Source organism: Megalops cyprinoides, chromosome 18, assembly GCF_013368585.1.
Source record: "Megalops cyprinoides isolate fMegCyp1 chromosome 18, fMegCyp1.pri, whole genome shotgun sequence".
Taxonomy (NCBI): domain Eukaryota; kingdom Metazoa; phylum Chordata; class Actinopteri; order Elopiformes; family Megalopidae; genus Megalops; species Megalops cyprinoides.
Window position 1 is genome coordinate 12,885,020 of NC_050600.1, and position 19,289 is coordinate 12,904,308.

General features: G+C 42.2%; 1 protein-coding gene and 1 non-coding gene across 6 annotated transcripts; both read left to right on the forward strand.

The window, feature by feature from the left end:
• Positions 1-1,383: 1,383 nt before the first annotated feature.
• Positions 1,384-18,102, forward strand: LOC118793122 (oxysterol-binding protein 1-like). Of its 5 annotated transcripts, none has more exons than XM_036551130.1 (17): positions 1,384-1,546; positions 4,976-5,145; positions 6,170-6,378; positions 6,689-6,854; positions 6,975-7,086; positions 7,581-7,779; positions 9,365-9,479; positions 9,650-9,707; positions 9,880-10,047; positions 10,469-10,714; positions 10,912-11,032; positions 11,423-11,526; positions 11,664-11,759; positions 11,896-12,098; positions 12,545-12,774; positions 13,912-13,944; positions 15,843-18,102. In XM_036551130.1, exons 2-17 carry the CDS (start codon positions 5,012-5,014, stop codon positions 15,983-15,985), a joined length of 2,337 nt encoding a protein of 778 aa, XP_036407023.1. In that variant the 5' UTR covers positions 1,384-1,546; positions 4,976-5,011; the 3' UTR covers positions 15,986-18,102. The 5 variants fall into 5 exon arrangements, with proteins under 5 accessions (XP_036407023.1, XP_036407022.1, XP_036407024.1 ...); XM_036551129.1 differs by lacking the exon at positions 1,384-1,546 and adding an exon at positions 3,877-4,227; XM_036551131.1 differs by lacking the exon at positions 1,384-1,546 and adding an exon at positions 3,877-4,227 and having other exon boundaries at positions 9,653-9,707.
• On the forward strand, positions 2,713-2,804 carry trnar-ucu. Its single transcript is given in 2 exon segments — positions 2,713-2,749; positions 2,769-2,804. It is a non-coding gene; the product is annotated as a tRNA-Arg (tRNA).
• Positions 18,103-19,289: the final 1,187 nt, after the last annotated feature.

Consider the following 19,289-nt stretch of genomic DNA (forward strand, 5'->3'; position numbering starts at 1 on the left):
ACGGCTCGTCGTTTTCGTCCCTGATTGGCCTAAATATTTAAACGCGTCAAACAATTGGCTCCTCGCAGTGCGCTTGATTTTCCGACCAGGTAAATGTCACCTGATGAGTGTTTGGTTCAGGACACAGGAGGGCGAGTTTTTAATCATGAAGGAAAACATCCGAATACATATTATCTGTAGAAATGTAAGTCACTGGAAAGCGGGTCACGTTTACCGCTCAGTGCAGATTAATTTCGTTAAAATTTGTCCACTAAGACGTCCTGTCCGTAGGTACATAGGCTACCTATATAACCTAGGTATAGGTTGTGCTTTTTGATGATAGCAAGTAAGTTACATAGCTTGCCAAAGCTTTGCTTTCTGAGGTTAACAAACTGACCCGTAGTTTTAAGACGTGTATTAAGCCTCATTTGGTCTTCTCTGGACACGATTTCAAGTAAAAATGCCTTAAATGTTCTTGCTGTAATTTTTATTAGGACTGTAAAATGGATCAGTATCTTTCTGGGAAACCCAATAATTACAGCCTGCGACAATTTCTGCACAACGTTATTAAAAAAAAAAAAAAACTGTTGAGAACAGTACAATTAATGTACATTTAATATACTGAACTGGCTACCCAGGTGATACTACTAAAAGCTGCATTGACTTCTCCAAAATGATTTTAATATTGTTTTTTCTAATTATACTAAGCTACACGGCAGTTAGTATGCACACTCTTCCCCCTTATTTTTATTGGTTGAAAGAACTGAACAGTGCACTCTATTTAATACATACTCTGCTATATTCATATTCCAATAAATGATATGGCTGTGCAAACAATTTTCATTTGTGAACTGTGAAATGCCCAGTTTTGTTTTAAAACACACATTCCTTTTCAGACTCAAGTCTGCAATTCTGTCATGATATTGAGAAACATTGCAGAAACGTGGGGCCCAATGTGTGGTCTTGATGAACAGAGGGGAAGGAGATGTCCCCTTGACATCTCAGTAAATCTGGCACGAGAGCTGGGAGGTTAAGAGCAGCCATACAGCAGCATTCTGAATTAGCTGAATTGGCACAAGCAGGGATGCCAACAAAATGAGAGCAGAAGTAATGCAAGATGGATTGCACAAGGGCCTGGACACAAATTTAGGAAGAGTTGGTGGTGAAAAACATTCTCCCAGTATTGTAAAATAATAACCTGATGCACAAGGTCAGAATCTGGCTTGGAGAGACTGAATTTCAAAATCATAGTTTGACAACAAGGTTGAACTTATGGAGGTCTTTACAAGGCATTAATATGTTCACAGACCTGTGGGTAAGAAATCAGATCCAGTGATAGTATTATTTCAGGGCACAAGGGGGCCAGGCACTTAGATCTTGGGGACTCCTGTTGAGACAGAAAGTGTCAGAGGCTGAGAGAGAGCCTCTTCGGATGAATTGGTATGAATTACCCTACCAGAGGTGAGGGATGCAAGTTTAAAAATGCACAAACCAGGCTGGATTTTAAGGAAGGCATGGAGAGGCGATAGCTTTACCTACTCTGCCATACCACCCAAAAGACTTTCAGGTAAGAGGCAATATGTATTCAACATTTGTGGCACCATTGGATCATGTTCTAGCTGCAGTCGCATTTGACCTGTGATCATGTAAGTAACGCAAATGAGTGTTAAACGGCACGGGTTCTCAATGGACTGTTTTGATAATAACGAAGTCTGAGGGTGAACAGCCAGCAGTTCCTCGGCTATCTCGTTATAAGCCAACATCGCTTCTTTTTTGCATGCAGGACACAGAAAGAGCATTGCAGTGCAGGACATTTTTATTCCTTTGCTGTACACAAACCTGACCGTGCGAACATGGAACCGCGATGACTCTTCTAATCATCACCTCAGCACTGTATACTGCGCACCGCGGCAGAGTAAGAGGACATGCCGCTGACATGCTAACGTTATTGTCAGGTAGAACGGGTACACAACTGGAAATCGCCTGCATTAAATATGCAAACGGAAAATAGAAAGATGACACGTACAGTTATAGCATCTGTATTTTCTGATGGAGGACATTATGCCGCAAAGAGGGATTCATATCAGATGCACAAGTTGCGTGTGTGCTGCAAGATACCTAGCTAGCGTGCTGTCTTGTCAGAATTACAATTAAATAGCAAAGACGCTGAATACAGTACATAAATCAAGAAATGTTTATGCAGATCGCGAGCTAGTCGATATTGGGCAGGGGAAACTAGTTAGTTATTTAGGACTAAGTACACTCAGTGATCAGATCGCTAGCAAGCTATTCTAGCTTCCACTGTCAAGCAATGGTGAATTAATTCTTGCTAGGAGGTTAGCATTAGTATTTTACGAATATTGGAATTGGAATATTGGAATGATCTAAGTAACCAGGTGTGATAACATTAATTGAAACTAAAATCTACATCATCACACTGTAGCATTTCTGGGCGTCCGATCCAACGTCAAGCTACACAGCCATTCGGACTTGAGAATTAGACCGAAGGGTTGAAATGAGGAAAAGATCAGCCTCGGGCATCTTGAAGACGCCCTTTTAATCGCTCACTTTTCATTTGTTGTGTTTGGTTTTTAATTTCAATTTAAATTGTAATTTCCCTGGTCGAGCAAGCTCCAACATACACAATATTTTGCATAAAAATACAACGAATAAACCAAAACGCAACAAGTAGGTACCCCTTCATAGCCATGTTTTTCTATGTCATCAACAGGTGGCTCCGTGGCGCAATGGATAGCGCATTGGACTTCTAGTCAAGCACTTGAGATGTGATTCAAAGGTTGTGGGTTCGAGTCCCACCGGAGTCGACTTTTTCTGTCCTTTTACCCTATTAACAATTTTTATTTAAAGAAATATTGCCCGAGCATAATCAAAAGAGAAACTCTATCGGCCTAATGTTTAAGGTATTGTTGTATGAAAGAGGAACAAAAATAGAAATCACTGACGTAGCATGTCACAAGCGGTTGGAAAAAAAGCCACTGAAAATGCGAAACAAAGCATTTATTTAAAACAAATTTAACCATTACAAGAGGTCATATTTATACAAACGCATTTAGATGGGATTATCTTATCCCATCTAAACAGTAGCATGTTATTCGTCCTCATAATAATAATAATGGTTTTCCAGTCGAGTAGCATCGCATGGGGATGCACAGTGTCTTCATACTACGAAGTTTACGTTATAACGTGTTATTTATACTTAGGCATTTTAAATCTATATACTTAAATTTGTACAACGTTGTTTTACATTTTAAAATCATTACGATTATCAGGATAACAATGGTAAAATGTATGGAGACAGTCGGGTGTTCGACATGAATCTTGTGAAAAAGCATGATGGGTTACTTTTACCAAATTTGAGAAAGGGGAATGAGGTTTTATGCACATTATGCCTTGATACTAGCCTATATATCAGATCTCAGATGACTATATAGATACCTAGGCTCTGATTTGTAGTTTATTTTGTCATCATTGCCTTGAAAGCTCGCTTGTATCAGGATGTTTCGGTATCAAGTGCTCCTTCCAAATCATTCCGGCTTAGTTGTCAGTAGGTTATGCATAGGGGATGGCCTGAAAAAAAATCCTACTGGTCATATACTGGCTAGCTATCCTTTCACTAACAAACAGCAAAGAAGTTATTTAGGTAAATTATTTTTTTTCCTCCTACAAGTATGAAGCTGACTATGTAACTAAACTACCATGTTAAACTACCATGTTGCAAATTCACTTGTCATGTGACAGTGCATTACGCATCTATCACATATGATAGCCTACTGATCAAAATTTGTCAAGAAAAACCTTTGCAATTTTTGTCTTATCGTGAGCTCACAGACAAATGAAAACGGAAACCACTTTGGTTAAAATTAATATACATAGCTCAACCGGAACTCTTTGCACGGACCAAGAAAGAAGGCAGTATATGTTGCTAGCTACATATCTCACGACCAACACCGTAGCAAGCGGCTTACTCACTTCCGTCTGGCTTGTCGCAAAAAAAATTAATAACAAGCACATAGCTACATATACGAGCGAGACTAAACAAACCGTATTGCTTTATATTTGTTCTCAGTGTTGGGATACACATTGGCAAATGGTTTCAATCATGTAGCTGCATAGGTAGCTATCTGTCATTGATCAACGAACTAACGTTAGCCAGCGGGAGCTGAACATTGAGAAGCCGTATGTGTGTCCTGTTGCCTGATCGCACCGGAGAGATAGCTTCACGCCAAGGTAAAATCATCATATAAATATGCAGGCTACGATTTTACGCATTCTTGTGTCGCTCCTTCTCATGAAATTGAGCCAGCCATGCACATGTCTACCTCTACAACAAGCGGATTGGTAAATAAATGCTGCGTTTATCGGTCCTTGCTAGCTAAGCTATTCATTCTAGGTAGTTTTGACATCGGTATGGTTTCATTATTAAGACTCACTTTGAGCCTTCCTTCAGCAAGATCGCAGATTTTGCTTGGGAGGTGGGTTAGGATGGAAATCGGAACAGGGTCAAAACGTACAAAGTCAACGTTTGATCAGGACAAGTTTTGGCGAGGGACTTGGAAATCATTGCGGTAGATGGCTAACTTACAGTGGTGGTGACGAGATACTCCAGCACCAGGCTTGAACGAATATGTGCAGGCCTCTAAACCAATGACGATACACCTACACAAGGAACTGAGTGAGATTGCTATCAAGTTTCTCAAGCTAGTGTTGACAGCACGAAAGGAATAGTTGTCGGCAGCTAGCCAGCAAGTTAATTAGTTAGCTCTCTATTTTTACGGTTGCCTTAAGTGTCAGTGTCGTTATTACATTTTACAAGCTAAAGTTAACTACTGTAAGTAGATACCTCGTTATCTTTACAACTAGACTATAGACTGGATAGGCAGAAAAATGAGATCGCTACAATTACAGCTAAATAACACGGCTAGCTGCTAACGCTGGGTACCTAACGCCAGGTCTTAACTCTAATGGTCTTTTTTAGGCCCCAGTCTACACAGTCATCCCTGGGGCTGTCGTAATGTCGGAGCCCAAGGCGACCACCCCGACCCAGGGAGATACATACAAAGGCTGGCTCTTCAAATGGACAAATTACATCAAGGGTTACCAACGACGATGGTTTGTTTTGAGCAACGGCTTGCTGTCTTACTACAGGTAAATGTCATGACGATAAGGCGTAAGCAATAAAATACATCACAAGTTTCAATGTCGTTTATTCTTTGCTATATACATACAGGACGTGTCAAAAATGGGTAGAGTTGTTCGTGGTGTAAACAATACCACGCCCACTTTTATCTGAAGAAGAATGTAGGGTTTATATAACATGGCTTTTGCCAGCCTTGGATTGTGGAATATCTCATGTAATGATGGAACCAAGGCTGATCTTAGGATCTCACTATTGGGAAGGTAAAGACTGCATGAAGTGTAAGCACTTCATGACTGGATGACTGTATTTGTAATGCCAAGCATACATTGACCAGCTTTGGCCATTTTTGGATCATGGAATCCCTCACCCTTATGTTGAGTGTGCATACTGCACAATTGTAAATGAGCTGACCAACTCCAAACCATTTTCAAGATGTGCTGAAATGTGGGCAGTACAGTACAGGATTGGGTGGTGATGAAGATGTGTGAGAGTCTGTTGTCTAACGATAATAGCCGCTTCGAACCATACTAGTATGTCCAGACAAAATTTTACTGTTAGAAATTTTGTATCCCCAACCCTGCATAAATGTGAATTGTGAGAGGTGCTGCCAGCCAGTAGTTATTGAGGATAAATGCAGTTTTTACCAACATACACTACAGTGGTGAGGTTGGTGACTGAGTGCTTGGCTTTATGTGATGTCTGACTTTTTGCTTCTTGATAACCACAGGAGGAAAGGAAGAACAACAACATAGTGGTGAGATCTAATTAGGAGCCATAACCAGTGATAGAAAATCTTAGAGTCCCATTTATATGCTGTACTCATTCAGAAGGGTAGTGAGGAATGGCTCTGATTTAACTATTGAATACACATTCTGTTTGTGACATACTCTCTTCTTCCTTGTACCTTATTATGCAACAGGACTTATATTTTAATTTGCTTTTAAAGTAATGGAAATAGGTTATTGTCTGAGTCGGAGGAAGTAACAAATTATGGAGAATGAGAATGAACAACAGGAAGTGTGTGTCTTTCAGGACACAGGCGGAAATGGGTCACACGTGTCGAGGCACCATTAACCTGGCCACGGCAAACATCGCAGTGGAGGACTCGTGTAACTTTGTCATCTCGAATGGCGGTGCACAGACCTACCACCTGAAGGCCAGCTCTGAGGTGGAGAGACAGCGCTGGATCACAGCCCTGGAGCTGGCCAAGGCCAAGGCTGTTCGCATGCAGGCTGAGTCTGGTGAGAAAGGGTGTCCACAGTGAAGGACACATCCCAACCAAGGGCAGAGGTTTTGTCTCCCTTTAGCTGTTCCAAAATGAATTTCCATTTCTGCAAAATAAACCCCAAAACTGTTTTTAGTGGTATTATTGAGAGTTGTGTTGATGTGTAAATCAGCTCTGTAAATGATTGTACAAGCATGTTTTCTGAGGGGACTCTTGTGTCTTTTCTCCTGCAAGTTGAGCTTTTTTAATGTATCAATATAACATTTAGTGGCATGATCTGGAGGACGAAAGGATCCACTGGGCCCTCCTTTTCTGTCTGTCTGCAGATGATTCTGGAGATGAGTGTCCCTCGTCCTCGCCGCCTCCGTCAGGACAGGGTGGAGGTGCACGGTGCTCAGAGGTTCAGTCAACGTTGCGTACGCTGGGTAGCAAGGTGGAGGACCTGAGCACCTGCAATGACCTCATTGCCAAGCATGGCTCCGCCCTCCAGAGGTCCTCTCTCTCTATCTCTCCTCTCCTTTTGCCTTTCATATAGTTATCATGGCTGTTTGTCTAGATCTGAATGATAACGCACGTGAAAATTATGATTGTTTTTTTTTTTTTTTCTTTCAGGTCTTTGTCAGAATTGGAGGGGTTGCGGCTCGGGGGAGAGACAGGAGACAAGATTCGGCAAGTTACGGAGAGGGCCACACTGTTCCGTATCACATCCAATGCCATGATCAATGTGAGTCTCCTGTGTGTGGAATTTGTCTTTCAGTATTTAATGCTGAGCAGCACAGCACACAGTTAGAAGTCTTGCTTTACACATTATGATGGTGTGAAACTTTCTATAATTATTTTGTAGCATCATAAAAAATATATGAATATATATTTAAAATTGTCATTTTGCAGTTTTAGCCACTACTGTGCATGCATTAGCCGCCTTTGGTAAAATTATGGCCTAACTGTCTGCTTTTGGGCAAAATGGCAAAGCACTAGCTCTGACTGTAAAGAGTGGGAAGCACCCAATAGAGTGTGATGCATTTTGGAATTCAGTTCATCGCTGGAGGCCCCTTTACATCGCCGGAGCCGATTACAGTATATGGTTTATATTGGTGTATGGCCTTGGCAAGTCGCAAGCAAGCAAGTTCATGTTTTGGAAGACAGGCTGTATATTTTATGTTGGCATTCCAGCACTGGAGTGTCTGTTACGCCTCTCTGACGTGCCCCCTTCCCCAGGCTTGCCGGGACTTTCTGGCCCTGGCGCAGGCCCACAGCAAGCGCTGGCAGAAGGCCCTGCAGGCGGAGCGGGAGCAGAGGGTGAGGCTGGAGGAGACGCTGGAGCAGCTGGCCAAGCAGCACAACCACCTGGAAAGGGCCTTCCGGGGGGCCACCGTGCTCCCCGCCCCCACAGCCAACTCCGCCACCGACAGCAAGGGTGAGAAGCTAACCGCTAACATGCAGAACGGGCATTCTGCTTTCGTGTGAAATAATCCGACGGAGTAAAAGAGACCTAGACAAAGATGAGTTAACAATGTCCAGTGGTGTATTCAATGGCAAGCTTACACGTCGCTGCTTCTGTTCAGGAACAACAATTGAAAAGCCTCCTGTTTTCATATTTTTCCCCCACATGGAGCCATTGTTCCATTCAGCAGAGGCAGTTCCACAACATTCTTAGGATGCTCACATGCTCTCACACTGATGCTAGGAAGTATCTTTCCATGAAGAGAGTTTTTAATGAATGTAAGAGCTTACCTGGATTTATAGTTAAAACAGATATGCTTTGAGTGCTTACAGATCGGGTGTGACGCAGCGTTATTTGCACTGTGAATACAAAGGCGAAGTGACGCACCTAGCTGGGTTGAATTTCATGTTGTTGTCATTAAATGTCTCTCTCTTTTTATGTTCTAAAATTATTCTGGCCTTGTCTGTGAGTCATAATTGAGCAGGTACACAGATGGATGACAGTCATATTTCAGTTGTGCATATTGTGATGAGTAGAAAGGAATGTGAGCAGCTATTTAAAAAAAATAATGTACCAGTACCTGATGCAGGAGCACACTTCCAAAGTTCACTGAAATGCTTCCGGGGCAGAAAAATATCACTTGTATCTATATGTTGGTTAACTTACCTATTAGCTTTGAAAATCACATAGCATATGTTTTCACTCTTTATTTTTGTAGCCATGTGTTTCTATCTACCACATGGAAGCAGCATAGTGCTGTTGCTGTGATATCAACATTGAATAGATAAGAGTGGCGTTTTTTCCCCTGGAAGCATTTCACATGGCCTCGGAAAACTGGAGGTGTGCTCCTGCATCAGGTAAAAGGGAAAACAATACGGGAAGAAACCTAACGCCACATGCCGGGGATAGCTGTTACTGCGCTAAAAATAGCTATTTGATCTATTGCGACGGCTATACCGCCCAGCCCTATGTACTAGATGGGAAATATTGATTGATTTGTTGATTTGATAATATAATCACTTCTTTACTGGATTGCATCATCTTAATCTAACCGAGTTAACAGGATGTTTCAGCAGAAGTATAAACCTGAACTGAAGTCTATCTCTATGTTCCTTACTTACATCACTGCTTCATATAATAGCACCATTACATTATAATATGATTAGCTGTAAAATGACTGAGTTTCTGACATTTACACAGTTGCCTCAATGGTCTTTGCTTAAAGACTTGGTCTCACCAAGAACTGCTGAGGAAAAAATAGGGGGAACACTGGCAAATAGCCATTATGCTAAAACAGCAGGGGTGATTGTACCAAATACAGGACAAATAAGAGGGAATACATCACCAAATAACCAACCTTAAATCTCTTCCTTTTAAATGATTCATTTCTGTACCACTGGATATTTGTTGTATTTTCCCATTGATGTTGTTTGAGCGGCATCATGTGTTTCTGTCTGAGCTAGATAACTGTATGAGGCAACATGCACTGTATAGTTTTTCTGATGTAATTTTAACATAACGGTGTGTAATTAGAATGTCCCTCTTCCTCTTCCCACAGGTTCTGCCCCAGGCAAGGGGGATGCAAGTGATGAAGATGAGGAGAACGAATTTTTCGATGCCATGGAGGATGCGCCGGAGTTCATCACCGTGCCAGCTGACCCCAAGTACCACAGGTCAGCCTGCCCTCTGTCGCCTTTCTCTCTCAGTAACTCAGCATTAGGGCTGTTTATAGGACAGGGTCGGAGTGTTAGTATGTGTGTTGATTGTGTTTTTCATTGCGTGAAAGAAGGGAAGCGTTCCTTTTCAGCATGACTTTAGGGTGTCTCTCCTCCCTGTTTCTCAGGAGATCGGGCAGCAATGTAAGCGGCATCAGCAGTGAAATTGGGATGGACGACCAATCGGTGAGTCATTTTTTCCCTCATGCGTCTGTGTACAATTTTATCTCTGTCTGTGCATATAGAGTTACTAGCATGGTGCTAACATTGTATGTGTGAGAGGAGACTGGGTTACTTTGGGATCATTTGATTTACTTGATGTTCTGCTGTTCTCTCACCTATGGTTGACTATGGTCAGCTTGATGACCAGTCGCTGGTGTTCAATCAAGAGTCCCCTCAGCCCCAGGAGATGGAGCTAGTGAAAAAGAGGAGGACTCGCATACCTGACAAGCCAAACTACTCCCTCAATTTGTGGAGCATCATGAAAAATTGCATTGGCAAAGAGCTGTCCAAGATCCCCATGCCTGTGAGTACACACTGTCTTTCTTGTATTCCTTCTTCCTCCTTATCTCTGTCTCTAACCTTGTGGAATATCTGAGTAGATCTGCATTTATATTTACATTTACATCCCTTCGTTGCTCTGATGAGTCTAAATGTATTTAATCAGTGAGTCGTTAATATCTCTGAAACATAGTAATATTGCATTGCTTCATTTTGAATGACTGTTAAAATTAGTAGCTACCAAATCCTGCCAAGAATATTGGCAGGGTATTTTCCAAGCTGAAAAATAGCATCATCAGAGAGTTGTCCTACCTCCATCTGTCTCTTGCTGCCCTTTTTCCGTCCCTCTGTATTTCTCTCTGTCTCTCCATCTCTCGCTGTGTCTCTTTATAGCAGTTCCAGTGTATAACGTTTGTCCACTGCCTTCATTGTTTCTCTCCCTGCAGGTGAACTTCAATGAGCCGATCTCCATGCTGCAGCGTCTCTCGGAGGACCTGGAGTACTGTGAGCTGCTGGACAAGGCGGCCAAGTGCCAGAGCTCCCTGGAGCAGCTGTGCTACGTGGCAGCCTTCACTGTGTCGTCCTACTCCACCACAGTGCACCGCACCGGCAAGCCCTTCAATCCCCTGCTGGGAGAGACCTTCGAGCTGGACCGCTTGAGAGAGAGCGGGTACCGGTCACTTTGTGAGCAGGTGAGAAGGAAAAACAGTGAATTGGGTAAAGAATTGATAGTGAAAACACATACCTTCCACTGGCTAGCCTTTAGTTATACAGTGAGACATCTGGAGACAGAACTGGCTTAATTTGGCATTTTTTCCACAATGGTTCTTTTTCAGCTGGATGTATTGATGGGTGTATTTATTGGTCTGATCTTTGCGTTCTTTCACAGGTCAGTCACCACCCGCCTGCTGCAGCTCACCACGTGATATCCGAGCGGGGCTGGACCCTGAGGCAGGAGATCGCCCTCGCCAGCAAGTTCAGGGGCAAATACCTGTCCATCATGCCTCTGGGTGAGAAGGGGCAATAATGGGGGTCAAGAACCTGTACATTAGATCTCTGGGGGAGAGGCTGGAACAGTGGGGAGTTCAGTGCCTGGTCCACCGTGCCTCTGCAGGGGAGTAGGAATAGTGGGGTTTTTGGTGTCTCAGGCCAGTCATATCCATTATGCTGTGAATGGGAATATCAATAAAACCCTTCAGGAGAGGGAACCTGGTTGGGAGGAGGGGGGGGGGTGGCGGCATGTATTTTCTGCTGTATCTCTGTGATTGTCTGTGTTGATGGGTTGTGTTGCATATCTTGAAATGTGGATTGAGGTTACTGATATATTGACCCTGTTTGGTTATAGGTATGCTTATACGTATGTTTCCGCCTGTATCTGACCTCGTCTTTCTTCCCCCCAGGTACTATCCACTGCATATTTGAGAAGAGTAACAATCACTACAGTTGGAAAAAAGTCACTACAACCGTTCACAACATCATTGTGGGGAAACTATGGATTGATCAGGTGAGAGACTGACTGTTACTTGTAAGGTTTTCTGTAAAGATACCACAGGCAATGAATTTTGTGATATTTTTTCCTTGTAATGAGATTATTTCACTGGCAGCATATGATCCTTTTTTCTCCCTCTCTGTGTCTCTCAGTCGGGTGAGATTGATGTGGTGAATCACAAGACAGGGGATCGCTGCCACCTCAAGTTCGCCCCCTACAGTTACTTCTCCAGAGATGTGGCCAGGAAGGTGAGAATATTGCCTTTAAATAAGCCTTTCAAGTAATTTTTGAAAGGTCAGGAGCACATCGACAAGCACACATGCACAGGATCATCAGAAAAATGTCAGTTGGAAAGGATTCGGATTCCCATTTCGCCCCGTGTAGGTGACGGGCGTGGTGACGGATAAGGAGGGGAAGGCCCACTACATCCTGTCAGGAACGTGGGATGAGAAGATGGAGTTTTCCCGGGTCATGCAGAGCAGCAAGGGGGGGCTGGGCGGAATTGGGGAGAATGGCACGGAGGGAAAACAGAAGACCGTGTACCAGACGCTCCGGGCACGAGAACTGTGGAAGAAGACCCCGCTCCCGTGAGTTTGGGCATCCATGCACATTTTAGTGTTTTTTCAGGCTGGCCCATCGGCCTGTTAAAACCTCTGAGACTTGAGTTAATGAATTGAGAATGTAGAGTTTGTCAGATAAGCAAGTTACATTACATTATTACATTATTGGCATTTAGCAGATGCTCTTATCCAGAGTGACTTAGATCGGTTACAGTTTTTTACAATGTTATCCGTTTATATAGCTGGATAGTTACTGAGGCACTTGTGGGTTAAGTACCTTTCCCAAGGGTACAGCAGCAGTGCCCCAGTCGGGAGTCGAACTGGCAACCTTTAGGTTACGAGTCCTGCTCCTTAAACACTATGCTACACTGCCGCCACAGTATTATTACTACGTGCGTGATCCTCACGCTGTAACGCCAAGCAAGTTGGGTCTGCCTTGCTGTAAAAACCTCTCCCTCTTTTCCCTCCCTCAGAGAGAGTGCGGAGACCATGTACTACTTCTCTTCGCTGGCGCTGACCCTGAACGAGATGGAGGAGGGCGTGGCGCCCACGGACAGCCGGCTACGCCCGGACCAGCGGCTGATGGAGCAGGGCCGCTGGGAGGAGGCCAACGCCGAGAAGCAGAGGCTGGAGGAGAAGCAACGCAGCGTGCGCCGGGAGAGGGAGAGGGAGGCGGCCCGCGTCGCCAGTCCCGCCGAGGACGGTGAGGAGGAGGGTGAGGGGGCGGGGGGAGGAACCGGCACCCAAAAGCGCTCCACTTAGTGTGGCTTACCATTCTGAAAATAACTTCATTAAAATCTAGTTCAGATATTCCCCAGTAAGTGAATGAACTGGGGCAAACGCAGTGTTGCTTGGACAGTAAGTGAGCAGAACCAGTCGTCACATACAGTACCAGTCAGAAGTTTGGACACAACTTTTATTCTTTATTCTTAATATTTTGCTATTTTAGAATAACATCCAAACTATGAAATAATATAAGTGGAACTGTGCAGTGCCTAAAAAGTGTTAAACAAATCAAAACTATTTTATATTTTAGATTCTTCAAAGTAGCCAAAAAACTTTTTTTTTTTTTAAACATTTTTTTTTAAAGATTTTCATACATAGGCATCAGTTTCACTATTTATATTTGTCTAAGAAACAAATTTAGATTTTTAGGTTTTAGATTATGTCTTTGAACGCATGTTTCCCATGATCTTAATCAGGTGCGTCCAAACTCAGACCCGGAGATGTGAGAGAAGGAGGGAGGGGAAGGAGTGATGTGGCAATAGTTGTTCTGGAAGGCAACACTAATACTAAGAGAAAAGGAGGGAAGAATGATGCAGGGTGTCTGGGTGTATTATTATTACTATTATTATTATTGTTTTGTTAGGGTGGTTAAAAACCTTTAATACTGTCTATTAGTAAAATAGCTCCAGTACAGTTATATAATAGTGAGGCAATAGACAAAAAGCATGTAGAACAATTGTAATGCTGTGAAGGCTATGGCCCCCAGTCAGTCATTCCCATGATGGATTCCCACAGATAAGCTCCTTAGGCTTTTGTGTCTGCAGGGCTTATCCACTGTTGCTAAAGCCTGGTATTTAATTTGTGATAAAAAACCACAGAAACACATGTGAGAGATTGCATTAGCATGTGTTTGACAACTGTTATATTAATAGCTTAACCGATCCAGTATTCCAGGTATGTAACCCAGAGTGTTCTGGTTACAGGTCTCAGTCTGTTATTGGCAGTCGCTCAGAATTAGTTGTATGTAGCACACAGTGTTGCACTGGTCCCGTTCTCCTCAGTCTACGCGTTTGGTTTCTGTGGTATTCACTCATGTGTCCGTTTCTCCTGCAAGCTCTCATTGAGGACTCTGATCCGTCTCTAAAAAGCAAGTACTCTCCTTTCCCACCTTCTCACTCTCTGTCTCTCTCTCTCTCTCTGCTTCTCATTTGTCCACCCAAGCAGTGAAACCCTGTGTAGGCATGTACTCACGCCCACCTTGTTTTCATGTGTGGATTTCAAGGACATTGATTACATCAAATTGGATTACATGAGTGTTCCTTCAGCCATTTCTCCTACCTGCAACATTGATCTTGTGTTTTTTTTTTTTTTTGTTTTCATCGTCGCATTGTTTCTGTTCTGTCCAGCTGACACAGTGGAGCCTTTAGTTGAACCATCTGTCAAAAGCAAGTAACACTTTCTTGCATTCTTTTCCACATCCCTCCATTTTGTTTTCTGTCCTTTCTTTTCCATGAGTTCTCTTAATTTTTCAGGCTTCCTAGTTATGAGACATCCTTAAAAATTATTGAGCAGGAGAAGCCATGAGCTCAACATTCCCTGGCTAATAAATAGTCATGCAACCCCCCAATTTTTTTACGCTGGCAGATTTTCTCAGACTTGATCATGTTTGTTTCTCCGGTGGCTAGGCCACTGGAATGAGAAAGTGCTATTGGGAATACTCTGCAGAGATATACTGAAAACCAGTCACCAGCCGATAAAGCACGACCTTCAACTGGGATATCAAGCAGTACCATTTGTCATCAGATATGTTACCAACTATGCTACCTCAAAATATCCAAGATCATAATGCAGCTGCCTTGCATCAATAGCAGAGCTGCCTTCCCTGGACTCTGTGATGCCACAAGCTGTTGGGCTAAAGTAGATGTATAGTCACCTGACTGCAGAACCTTTCCGACCATTGATTTGAAAGTCCACATAAATATGTGCAACTTTAGCTACTTGTAATTTAAAGATTTTATATCGGCAGGGCCACTTTTTGATGTTACAAGTATCTGTTTGTTCTGTTGAGTGACCTTTCACTAAGGTGCTTGAACATAATTGAGGTCTGCCATGGTTTTGAGAGAGAAAAAAAAAACCATTGAAACCATTTTGGCATCTTAAAGTACATCTATCTGTCATACCTCTGGATTTGCTCAATTAGGCAGATGGAAACAAGAAATTATTCATCAGACTTTATCCTCTCATCTTTAATGTTTAGTTCATTTGTAAATTAATTTAGTTCCGCCCATCTGTTCATTTTCTGCCCACTCTCCAGCTGACAGGGCGGACCCTCCTTTCAAAAGCAAGTAACCCGTTTTCCCTCTTCCAACTGCTTTCCCCTTTTTCACCTGCTTTCTTCTGCTCATGTCTTCTCGGCCCCATTGTACACTCCCATCTTTATTCATTTCTGTCCTGTGTGTTTCCTCCAAATGCAAACACCCGTCTGCCTGGCCTCCATCTCTTCTGCAGCTGATACACTACAGCCTTCACTCAGCCCACCCATCCAAAGCAAGTAGCACATGTGCATCATTCCTAATCCTCCTCCACTCCTCTCTTCCATCCCTTATTTACACACAGCTCTGTCCATTTACTTTGTTTGCTTCCTCGTCATTTCTTTCTCTATGCATTTTTTTCCCCTTCTAGTTGATACAATAGAAGGTCATTATGGAAATACGGTGAAAAGCAAGTAACATTTCTCATTCCATTCTCTCCTCTCAACTTCAAAAACTTTCACCTTTCTTTTTCTTGTAAAGGTGTTTTTCCTATTTTGTGACAGTTGCTTTCCTATTTAGTGACTATAACAACCAAAAAATATTAGATTCATTGTTTATAGTAGTCATATGTCATAGTGCTACATGTTCTGGTGTTGGTAGTAACATTAGATGTGCTAGTGTGTTCAGTGGTCGCAACTGTTGGAGCCTGGCTTACTAAGATACATGGTCTGCGCTCTCTATCCATCAAAGAGGATGGTGAGCATGGTATTTATTTTTGTTTATGTTCCATCAGGCACCCACCAGGACAACTACAAGGCGCTGTGGTTCGAGCGGTGTGAGGACCCCGTCACCAACGAAATCACGCACATCTACAAGGGAGGTTATTGGGAAGCGAAGGAACAAGGCAACTGGGACATGTGCCCCGACATCTTTTGATGTAATCATCACACTTGAGACTGAACTGCCTAAGACAGTTGCCATCCCCCCCCCATAAATCAATTGCTCACATTATTTTCTGTCTTCTGTGAAACACTGAGCGTAAGGGCAGCTGACCAGCTGGGTTCAGTGGGCTCAATGCCCTTGTTCTTTCAAAGACCCCACTGTTAATGAGAAGATTATCTCTCTCTTTACTTCGTACTGAGAATAAAAGGGGTGCACATGTAGTCTAATTAACCCCACCTCCCGGTGTTATTACTGCGACCCTCCTCTCCAGGGCGAACTGGAGCCCTTTATTTAACTACTCTGCTGCCCAGACCCCATTTTCCTCCTTGACCGTATAAACTCTTTCCTCCCCTCAGGGGTTTACTTGGGTGGCAGTTGAGAAGCTGGGAGGTCTTTAGTGTGTTTCACAAATGCCGTTGTGGAGTGAGTACATGAGTCTGTCAGTCAAGTTTGTCAGGCCATGACGTACAGTACGAGCTGGTTGCAGACCGGATAGCTTTAAGTGCTGCTTTTACACTCCCAGTCTGAGGAGTCGCCATGTGCTGCAGTCAGCCAATAGCACGGCTGTACTGGAATTGCTTTAGGAAGTGGCAGTGTGTAACTGAGGTGGTGCTGATGTGAAGTCTCTCTAAAGTTGTGGCTGAAAGGTCGAGACGTCACTGCAGACTTTGCCTGTTCTACAAATCAATACACATGAATAAATGAATGAATGAACACTGAGAAGTGAATAGGCTATTGCTTGATTTAGTAATTGCATAAATGCAATTCAAACCAGGCCTGTAAGTTACTTGAAATCTCTTAACAGGCACTGATTGTTTTCCATATTGACACATCATAATACTACATCATTATCTCTACAGCAGGAACCAGTTCCTTTCCATGACAGCATAGCCTGGTTCTACTTTACTGCACACACTGTACACATATGATCCTTTGGACAGTCAAATGTCACAGTGACTGACTCCAGCTGTGATTTACTGTGCTAATTGTTGTGTTTGCTAACAGGCCTCGGCCTTTCTCTGTAGTCAATCATTGGAAGTGTGAGCTGTTATAATGAAACTAGTTATAATTATTTTGACCCGATTTTGATTTTTGAAGCTTTTGGAGAGCGCTCTGGTTAATGGAGGGCCTCCCGGCGTGTCTGCAGGTCTTCATACTGTGTCTCCTGTACTCACCCTTCTCTTTATGTGCCTAATTTAGCTGAACATTTTCTCTTGAATGAAGGATGATTTGCCACAGAAATAACTGTAGGCAGAAGAAAGAGTGAGCAGTGTAGTAGTTTTAGAAACTATTTTAGAAACCAGTTAAACAGGCCTAGTTTAGAGTGTGTTTTGCATAGTGGGGGTGTTCACATGATCACTACTGAGAGATCAGTATAAACACCAAGGGTGTAACGGACACACATGAGGTAATGGACTTGTGTCATCCTGGCTCTGTCAGCAAAAACACTATACAGTATGAGGAAGATGGAGTCTACAAATATGCATAGCCTAGGGTCAGGGAAAAACTTAAAACAACAGTTTTGCAATTTGTTGTGTGTTCTAAAATCCTTTTATTTTCAAGTGTACTTAAAAACCAAGAATTAAGAAACCAAGACCACAAATCTCTGAGTATTGCAAATAACTGTGTATATTAAAAAATAAATAAAATAATGGTAATAATAGAATTATAATATGTTTGGAATATCATTGATTTTGGTATGGGTATCAAAAGATTGGGGTTTCATGATCAGTTTTCCTTCTTTAATAGAAAGGGAAGGTTCATTTGTCAGAAAGGGAGAAAAAGGTGACCTAAAATGAACTAATACTTTTATTTAGATTAGATATTCTGATTTGTGTTATGCTGAATTTTCCTCTGGTATAGCAGTTATGGTTTTGCCAGTTCATCGTCTGATTTTCATACTGCTCTTTTTCTTTAATAATATATTTTTTGTCTTTTTCATCACATGTTGTTTATTGGATCATTTTACTGTCAGCAAAGGGTTTCTGGTTTCTGTCAGGTTGGTTCATTGGAAGGTACCGCTCCCTATATAAAGTCTGTGGCAGTTGAAGATGTGTAATGACAAGAACAATGATGGTGACAATAAAAAAGAAAGAAAAACCCTTCCTACAGTGATGTGAATTTTTAGTTGTTTTTTTTTCCCACAGTGGAGGGAGAAAGACTGTTAATGTCTTTAAAATGCATTACAAACAAACTACTGTTTAAAGTGACTAGAATTCCTACTGCTGAGTTTAAGGAGTACACGCACCCAATAATTTGGGAATACTTAAAGGAGAACTGCTGGATTAGGAACTCAAACTGATGACATTTTCTTGATGGTGCACTTCGAGAAACATTATATATGCAGCTGTGTGGTTCTTTAAACGTGGCAGTAGAACAGAAATATTCATTGCGAGGCTTATTGTTATGAGTGATGTGATCTTGCATTCAAAATAACAGAGAAGAAGATCCAGAGGGGGATGCTTCTCCCTACACCACCACCACTGTCTAAACAGTGAATGAAAACTAATCGCAGAAATACTGCATCTGGACAGATGATAACACCATTTTATTTAACATCTTTTATACTGAGGGCATGCCAATTGGTACAGAGTACTGAATTGGCACAAAATGTCCCCATAAGCACTGCCATGTTCTTCCCAAAGGGTTTTCTGTTTTCTTATTGTAAGCAAAAGAATGGAATCCAGCCTATAGCAGTCAATTATGTAAAACATAAATGACCAAAGGAAAAGGTTAATAAAATGGTTGATATGCACATGTATCGAAAATCTGTTCTTATAATGTATGTGTTGACTTCATATTGGCCAATACTTCTGATCTCTCTTTGAAGCCTGATATGCATTTATCATCCACAATAATTCTACTGTGAGACACCATATGTGGCAAGAAGTAAACATGTAATGAATCATATGGAAAACATGCTGTTCACAACCAGCCTCTTCAGGAATATTTTCAAAAAATCAACTCTGCATATAAGCAGTGTGAAAATGCCAGTCTGATTTGATCAGCACACAATAGCAGATGTGATTTTGACATTTATAACAAGTTTAATCTATGACAGCAACTTCCTCCAACTGCTCAAGTGCTTTCACTCAATAAATTCTACATAGTTCAAAAGCATAAATAGACTTTCAAGATTAATATTATTTAGCCATCGGCAGTATTATTTGTGATGATGATGAACTTGGATCCTTATCCTACCTGATCGAACAATTCAGTTAAATGAATTGCAGATTTAAAGAACCTTAAATTTTATTCCATTCATCAATTATGAGCTCTGTATATAGGCCTGATGGTA